Genomic DNA, 8,484 nt, shown 5'->3' with positions numbered 1-8,484 from the left:
CTGATTCACTGTGAAATATCTGATAGGCAAATCACAAGACGAACTAAAACTACAATTGTGAGGAGCCCATGACATTGTCCACCCAGGGACAGAGGGGGAGAGCTAGGTTCTGCCTGCAGCTTCTGGCTGTTTCTAGAAGCTCTGGAGCAGATGGGCTGCAGGAAAAGCTGTAGGCAGCCTTCTAAGAACTCACTGAGTGACCCACGCACCTTTCATTAAACACTGTTCACAGGGGCCTACTAAGACTTTGTACTATTTTCCTATTGCTGCTATAACAAATTACCACAAACTTGGTGGCTTAAAACAACACACATTTATTATTTTACAGTTCTGGAGGTCAGGTGTCTGAAATGGGTTCACTGTACTAAAATTCAACTGTTTCTCCTGGAAGCTCTAGGGGAGAATCCTGTCCCTTGCATTATCTGGCTTCTGGAAACCACCAGCGTTCGCGGGCTGGTAGCCCCCATCCTCTACATTCGAAATTAGCAGCATAGCATTTTCCAGTCTCTGACTCTCACCCTCCTGCCTCGCTCTTATGAGGACCCCTGTGGTTACACTGGGCCCACTGGGATAATCCAGGATGGTCTCCCCATCTCAAGATCCTTACCTTACTCACATTTGCCAAGTCCCTTTTGTCTTGTAAGGTAACGTATTCACAGATTCTGGGGATTAGGATGTGGATATCTTTAGAGGGGCATTATTCTGCCTACCACAGATCCTAAGCAGGATGAGCTTGGTTTGGGGGCGCCAGCCTGGAGCTCAGCCTCCTGCCGCCTCCCTACTGACTCTGTTCAAAGTAGAACTCAGTGTGGGCCAATGGCTCACTCTCCTTGACAAGTCGTATTGGCTGCTGGGACTCAGCTGGGCCACAGAGAAACCAGCCAGGCCAGGCCGCGGCCTCAAGCCTGAAGGCTGAGCCCGAGCTTCTCTGGAAGAAGGTGAAGCGTGTGGCTTCTTCACCACTCTTGTACAGATCCTCGATGTTCACATCCTGTGGGGGGCAAGATGGCTGCTGCAGGATAAGGCCACTGGTTGAGATATCAGCCCTAGAGGCCCCCAGGGGGTGGCCAGTGAGGGACTTTACAGGGAGGGTCAGTACCCAGAGCAGTGCTTTCTGCAGGTTCTGGAGGGCAGGGGTCTTGGCACTAGGTGCAGAGGGAAGGGGAGGCATGTGTGGACTTGGCTGGGAGTCCACAGATGGGTACAGAGATGCCAGAGCACCCAGGAAGCCAGGCCATGTCTGTGGGGCACCCCAGAATATGGTGTGGTTTCTCACCTCCAGCTGCAGGGTAGGACCCTCTCCTGTCTCCACACAGGCTAGGCAGCGACTGCCTCCCTGGATCCCCAGGAAGATGGGGACTTTGGTGTGGTCCAGGCCTCTGTTGGGAAGTATGCAGATCTTCTCTGGGAGGAAAGAGAGAAGAGAGCCAGAAGATGAGAGGACCTAGATGGCAAGCTCTCAGCGAGCTACACCTGGGCAGAAAAGAGCTGACCCAGGGCACACCTGGCTTGACCCCTGCATGCAGGCTGCGGGGCAGGCTGGGACCCCTGCAACGGTCATGACACCCTCAGAAGGCGAGGTCCTCAGCGGCTCCCTGCCTCTTCTCACTGTCACCAGAGGCAGAGGGAAGGGGAGAGCCGGTGGCAGGTGGAGCATGGGTGTGTCTGAGGGGATGGAGGCCCCAGTGGCTCACCTGCACAGCAGTTGTCCAAATTGGGATCTCCCACCAGGAGCTGGTCACCTCTTAAGTATAGAGCCTTCTGATCTGCATCCTTAATTCTGGAACAAGATGGTTGTGCTGACGACCTGCTCCCTTCAGGCACCACCAAGCCCCAAAGTCTTCCCGCCCCCATGCTCTGAAGTACCACACTGAGCATTTAGGTGTTCTTCTCTCCTATAGGTGAGAAGTAGGTGCATGACTCCACCCAAGAGCGGGTAAAAACAGGTCAGCCTTAAGGCAAGGGAAGGTCTTCTGGAGCTCGTGATTCTCAGAGGCTCCCTTTACCAGCGTTGGCCTCTGTCAGGGTCCTGGGGCAGTGAGGAAAGCCAGTGCCTTCTCATTGATGGGTAGACAGAATTTTCCTGATTATGCTAGCCCCTTTTCATGCCCTTCCTGAGAAATTTCCCAATGAGGCTCAGATGTCTCTAGGATACAGTGAGCCTTATCCCAGATTTTCTGGGCCTGACCCAATTTTGCATAAATGTTTTATTTTCTTCAGTGAAGAGGATTAATTGAATGTATAATAAAGTGTGGTTTTGGGGCCCCTGGGTGCCTCAGTCAGCTAAGCGTCCGACTCTTGATTCTGGCTCTGGTCTTGATCTCAGGGTCATGAGATCAAGCCCCATGTCAGGCTCTGTGCTTAGCGCGGAGTCTGCTTGAGATCCTCCCTCCCTCTCCTCCTGCCCTTTGCACATGCTCTCTCTCTCTCTAAAATAAATAAATAAATAAAATCTTTTAAAAAATAAAGTGTGGTTTGCTTTTCAAATATTTTAAAGGCTTTTTGATAGAACAAAATTCACAAATCAGAAAAAAAAATCCTATGTGACAGTGGGTGTGCCAACATGGCCACCCTGTTCCATGCAAGGTGTATTCTGGGGTGGCCTCGTGTTATGGGTGTCAAATTTAGGAGGTCAGCAAAGAGCTGGAGCAGGGTGTGATTACAGTCATTTGGGGTTGGCGATGGTTCCAATGATCAGCCTGGGAGGGTAAATATGTGTTGGGGGACAGGGAGGAAACCATAGTGAGCGTGTGCAACATCAAAGTCTTGCAGGTTATTATGTCGGTGGCTTGGCTGGTTTCAAAATGTCAGCCGCTCTCAGGACCTGGGGAGCCCTCCCTATCTCCAAGGGCAGAACCTCTGGGCCAACACCATTGCCTCCAGATTTTTTTATCTCAGTAACAACTAATTATAATACCCTTAGCTAATGACTGTATGTGTGTAAAGAAGGTTCACTTGTACAATAAAAATAAAGATCTGAAAAGAGCCTGGGTTTGCCATTCTCTCTCCAACCTGGGCAACCAGGACTTGTGCGGAACTCATCTGCCAGCAACATTCTCTTTGAAGACCAGAATCCAAGTTAGATACCCCAAGGTGCTGACATCTGTTTTGTCATGTGGGTGCTTCATGCACATGTGTCTTGCCTCCCCAGGCACATTGTAACTTCCTGGAGGCCCCAACTGGCCCCCTGGTATCTAGGACAGGGCAGGCCCATGGAGGTGCTGAGGAAATGTGACCCAGAGGTCAGTCCTGTTTTATTTGTGTTATGTCTCATCTCATTCCTCAAAGGGCTGGAGACAGTTTACGAGAAATCACAGGCAATAAAGTATAAACTATAAGGAAAGTCTCAAATGTCAAATGAGGTAAAAGGGATAGTTGGGAGTGCAGACAGGGAGAAAAGGCCACAGAGGCCAACATATAAAGATGCCGTCACTGAGATTCAAAATTGTCTCTGAGCTCTTGGAGAGAGGAGGACAGAGCGGCATAAGGGGTGAGTCCTGGCTCTGTGTGACATGAGGTAATTTTTTTTAACATCTTTGAGCTTCAGTTTCCAAATCTGAATGGATTCAGTCATGCCCCCCTTGTAGGTTACTCAGGAGGGAGGCAAGGCAGCAGAAGGGCTGGCATCTTGCAGATGGTCAGGAAAGAGAGCTATTGTGATGAGGATGATGATTAAGCTTAATTATGGGGTACTTGAGATTTCTTGGGTGAGATGGAGCCGCATCCCTCTCCTCAGCCTTCTTTCCCTCTTCCCACATCATCCCCAGGCCCCTGGTTTAGAGAGGGAGGACTCCAGGAAGACTTACGTGTAGTATCTTGCCATGGGGAGGGAGCACATTCCTGCAATTGTGGGCAACTGGTCCTTGCTGAGGGGGAAGGAGAGAAGGGCTGTCAGAGAAGGGTGGGTAGAGCTGGGGGGCAGGCCCCCTGGGGACCCCCAAATCACCAAATCACAGGGTGGAAAAATCTCACTAGGCTGCTTATTTATAACTGGCCTACCAGAGTCCTCCATGATCTCCCCAGCTCAGCAAGTTCCAGGCAGCTCTGTTTCACCCTCCTTTGGGGCCATCTGACCGGGGTGTGAGCCCATGACGTGTGCATGGTGCTAGCTTGGGGAAACCGAAGAACAGGTTCCCCAAAGAGTTTAGACAGGAATACTTCCTGGAGCTGAGATTGAGGTGGGGTATGCTCCAGCCTCACAGTTTGAGGATGAGCTGGACTCAAACCCTGTCCCACTGCCCAGCCTGGCACTAAAGTCACCTGAAGGTTCCGATTCGCCAGGGCTTGAAGTGACTCCATGACAAGCCAGCCTTGGGAACTGGTATACCATCTCAGTTTTTCTCACTCTCCAGTGAACATATAAATCACCTGCCAGTTCTGGTTCCCTGGGTCTGGGCTGGAGCCTGAGACTGTGCATTTCAAACATGCAACCAAGTGATATAAACACTGCTGGTCCCTGGCCACACTTTGAGTAGCAAAGGACTAGATAGAGGATCTCCCAGCCCAGACAGGCCATCAGCAGCGTGGCCTCAATGCAAGCACACTTGATGCTGTTCTCTCTCTCAGCCAAACTACTGGGGCTCTTTTGGTTGCAGCAGCAAAACTAATGGGCAGGCTAGTAGCTATACCAAGGTCTGGCCGGGACAGATCAAGTGGAGGGCTCTGTGTGAGGATGATGACTCCCACTCTCGGTCAATGTGAGCACAAAGGGCAGGCAGAAATTCAGTGCTGGTCCAGTCTAGCTGGATCTCCAGGGGCCCCAGAAGCCTCCTGTCCTGGCCCAACCCCCAAATCCCAGTATTTCTCCCAAAGACTGCCATATCAGGCACCCCCTCCTGGGTTCTGGCTAGACTGTGATGAGGTGAATAGGAGTGAGAAGCCAGCTTCTAGTCCATCAGAGAGCCTGGGGTCCTGGTGCTAAGCATCTGCCATGGTCCCTCCCAATGCACCACACACTCCATCCCCTAAGCTTTCCATTCCCTATTGTCCCCAGGTGACCTTTCCCTGGACTCTGGCCTATTGTCCTCCCTGGACACCATCTCTGGCTGTCTCAGACTTCATCAATCCACCTGTCCTGAGTCAAAAACCGCCACCCAAGTAGCACTGAGCTTTCTCCATCACATCCTCTCCTTGCTCTCCTACACATTTTCTATGTGGACTATGTTCTCTCCAAGACCAATATTAACTTCTGTGGAGCCAAATCAAAAGACTCTTTTGATTCTTCTGATATTTGGCTTCTGCCTCCTCAGAGCTCTTGACATTAATTGACTCCCTTCACACTTCCATTTTCCCCTTCTCAGGTCTGTGTAGATTCTCCTTTCCATTTGGTGGTGTCCCTAAGGCTGGAAGCCACAAGTCTAAGTTCTAAGCACTTCTCTCTCATACCCCATGAGTTGCCATTCATCCATTTCCATAGCTGCAGTGATCATATTGGTCTAAAGCCTCCCAAGTCCCAGTTGAACATGATACTTTATCTCCAACAGTCTATACGACACCTCCCTTTGGACTTCCTGCCATTACACCCAACCAAATAGATCTGAAGTCAAATCAATCTTCTCCTCCTCCCAGCCCATTCATCTCCCCCCTTCTCCTTACTCTATGTCTGATTTGCTAGCAAGTTCTCATAAATTATTCTTTAAAATGTAATTTTGTCTTCTTTTTTTAAAGATTTATTTACTTATTTGAGAGAGAGAGAGAGAGCACATGCACATGAGTGGGAAGAGGCAGAGGTAGATAGAATCTCAAGCAGACTCCATGCTGAGCATGAACCTGAGCTGAAATCAAGAGTTGGATGTTTAACCAACTGTGCCACCCAGGTGCCCCTAAAATGTAACTTTGTCTTAATAGCCATTGTACCTGTGCCTGTATTCCTGGCTTTTCTACCTTCAATCCAGCCCAACCTATGTGAGGTACCTGGACCTATATTCTAGGTATTGCTTTCACAACATCTCCACCCAGCTCTAGAGTCTACAGTGGCTGCCCATTTCATCACCATCTGGCCCTGATTCACGTGTATGAGTGTTATCTCACTTCTCTGTGGACACTAAACCACCCCTCCAGGCACATGCCTTCTTTCTTCCCTGTGGGCATGCTTACAGTTGTCTTTGATTTCCCTGCCTCAAAAGTCATCCCCCCTCCTTGCCGTCCATTCAGGTCTTTTGGCATTAGAGGCACTGGATATGGTATCATTTATCTATAGGTTGAGTCTCTAGTTCTGCCAAATTAATTATCAGGTCAGAGTAACAGCTCAGACATACAAGGTTATGTCACATCACCTCCACTTCTCAGTTTCAGCATCTATAAAATCATGGAATTAGAGTCTGTGGTTATTAAGATTCTTCCAGATCAAATGATCTATGATTCCATGACTCAGAGTTTAATGAATCTTTCCTTTACTCTTGCAACCCTACTCTGAAATCCTATTAGATTTCACTGTCTTATGTATTGTTCTATATACAGACATTTGTTTCCCTTATAAAAGTTAACAATATCTTGATCCATGAAGTGTGGCCTGTAGCTCCCTCCAACCACCCTGACACACATATATGCTTACAAGCAAGACATAGAAACACACAGAGAAGATTTCAATGGCCAGGTTGGGTTCTAGACCTAGCTTTGCTACCAATTTGGCTTGCTACCTTAGAAAGTCCCCTTTAGTCCCTGGGCCTCCAACTTGTTATCATTAGGAAGAGAGGCTGGGCAAGGTCAGTATTTTTCAAAACTAAGTTTCACAATGAAAATTTACACAGAAATCTAATGAAAGTAGAATGGATAAAGGGAACTTGCTTTTGCTGAATCAGAGAATGAGGGTGATACCAGAACCCTGTCTTTGACCACTAAAGCAGGCACTGGGCACATCTAACAAACCCCAAGCCTCACCACACAATGGTGAATACCACTGGCCTAGTTGATTTCTTCTGAAATTAATTCCTAAAATCTATGGTTCTAAATATTTAAAAATCTTGACTTGGTTTAACCCATGCTTTCTCTCAAATTCTTTCTATGTGCTCCCAGACTTATTTAGCATCCCATGATGTTCTGTGGAGGGGATACCTTGTTATCTAAAGAGCTTGCCAGGAGGAGTTAAGGGAGGGGGGCATACCAGAGATATTGACAGAAAGGAGAAGGAAAGTGAGAAGGAGAGATAGAATACTGCCTATGAACCACTGACCTGAAATCCTGGGTGCCTGGAACATCCAACTGATTTCTCCAGGGCATCTGCCCCGAGTTTATACTGTCTGGTCAGGGTGGCTCAAGCCTGCTGCAATCTTTATAATTGGCTCTAGGTTGGGAAAGAAGAGCCTAGGGATTTCACAATGTCTTTAGCACAGTATGGATAATGAGAAGGTGGGGGCATTAATGAGTGTTTGTTGAAGGGGGAGAGAGTCACCCATAAAGCCTGGCAGAAGCCTGTCACTGGGCCCCTGCTCATAGCTACTATCATTGACACTGTTATTGGTGGTTTCAATAGCCAGATAAATAGTCTTGGGATCAGATGTCTTCATATCACCTTCCTGTTGGTGCCCCATGAGGGTCCATCCTAGGCTTAGAGAGGTAGAAGAGGCAAGAGGGGATGTGTTTAAGGGGCCCAAGGACAGAGCAACCTCTGGTGTTTTAAGCCAGGCTGCAGCCAGCAAGACAACATGAGAGAGGGGACTGATGGCATTGGGAGTATGGCCCTGTTTGGAAAGAGGAGAGGGAAGTCTCTGCTTTTCAACAAGTCCTATTAGCTGTTATCAGGTTGATGAGACAGAACATTTAAGGAAACCCACCTGCAGAGGACATTGACCTTAGATCCATCCTGGGACTGGGCAGCCATCGTGTTCCCTGGAGGGTTAGGACACATGACACCGTGTAAGCAGGGCAGGTGTAAAGAGCACCATGTGAGCAGGGCAGGAGTAAAGAGAATACTCAAGCCTCTAATCAGTATTACTCAACTCAGTCTATCCATCCACCTGTCTGTCCAACCATCCAACCATCCATCCATCTGTCTACTTGCAAGGGGTGGAGAAGCTTGGCATAGTGTTCTCTGGGGACCATCTGCCTTACCATAATTCTCACTCTTAGGTCATTCAAAGGGCCTGGTAAGAAAGTAGGAGAGGCCAATCCACACGTAGATGCTTAAAGAGTGAAAGATAAGAAAAGATGGGCAGGGAGGGGATCCAATTTCTGTTTCCTAAGGCCAACAGTCATTCTTCACCCCTCTCCCAATCTATCTCTCATCTCTCTGTGGAAAGGGCCAATGCATGGGGTATTATGCCAGGCAGTCAATGAGCATTTACTGAGTATTTACACTGCTGTGTGACAAAGATGTGCAATGCATGGTCCCTGTTGTTAGGTAGCTTTACAGTCCAGCTGGGGAGCTAAGTCATAAATATTTAAAAAGATAATTAAGAAGACTGGGCTCTCTAATCTGCAGGACAAGGGCATACTGGAAACAACAGAGGCAGAGAATCTCCTTGAGTAAAACAATTCCTAGAATTT

At 48.5% G+C, this 8,484-nt stretch overlaps 1 protein-coding gene across 1 annotated transcript; it reads right to left on the bottom strand.

The window, feature by feature from the left end:
- Positions 1-778: 778 nt before the first annotated feature.
- LOC118007873 (interleukin-1 family member 10-like) lies at positions 779-7,793 on the bottom strand. Its single transcript, XM_035001085.1, has 5 exons — positions 7,773-7,793; positions 3,807-3,866; positions 1,695-1,780; positions 1,277-1,404; positions 779-991 (listed from the first exon to the last, which is right to left on the bottom strand). The coding sequence occupies exons 2-5, from the start codon at positions 3,836-3,838 to the stop codon at positions 779-781; spliced, it is 459 nt and encodes a 152-aa protein (XP_034856976.1). The 5' UTR covers positions 3,839-3,866; positions 7,773-7,793.
- Positions 7,794-8,484: the final 691 nt, after the last annotated feature.

This window comes from Mirounga leonina, unplaced genomic scaffold (genome assembly GCF_011800145.1).
Source record: "Mirounga leonina isolate KUSES-001 unplaced genomic scaffold, KU_Mleo_1.0 Mir_125, whole genome shotgun sequence".
In the NCBI taxonomy this organism is placed as follows: domain Eukaryota; kingdom Metazoa; phylum Chordata; class Mammalia; order Carnivora; family Phocidae; genus Mirounga; species Mirounga leonina.
Note: the sequence above shows the minus strand (reverse complement) of the source record. Positions and strands in the feature narration are given on the sequence as shown.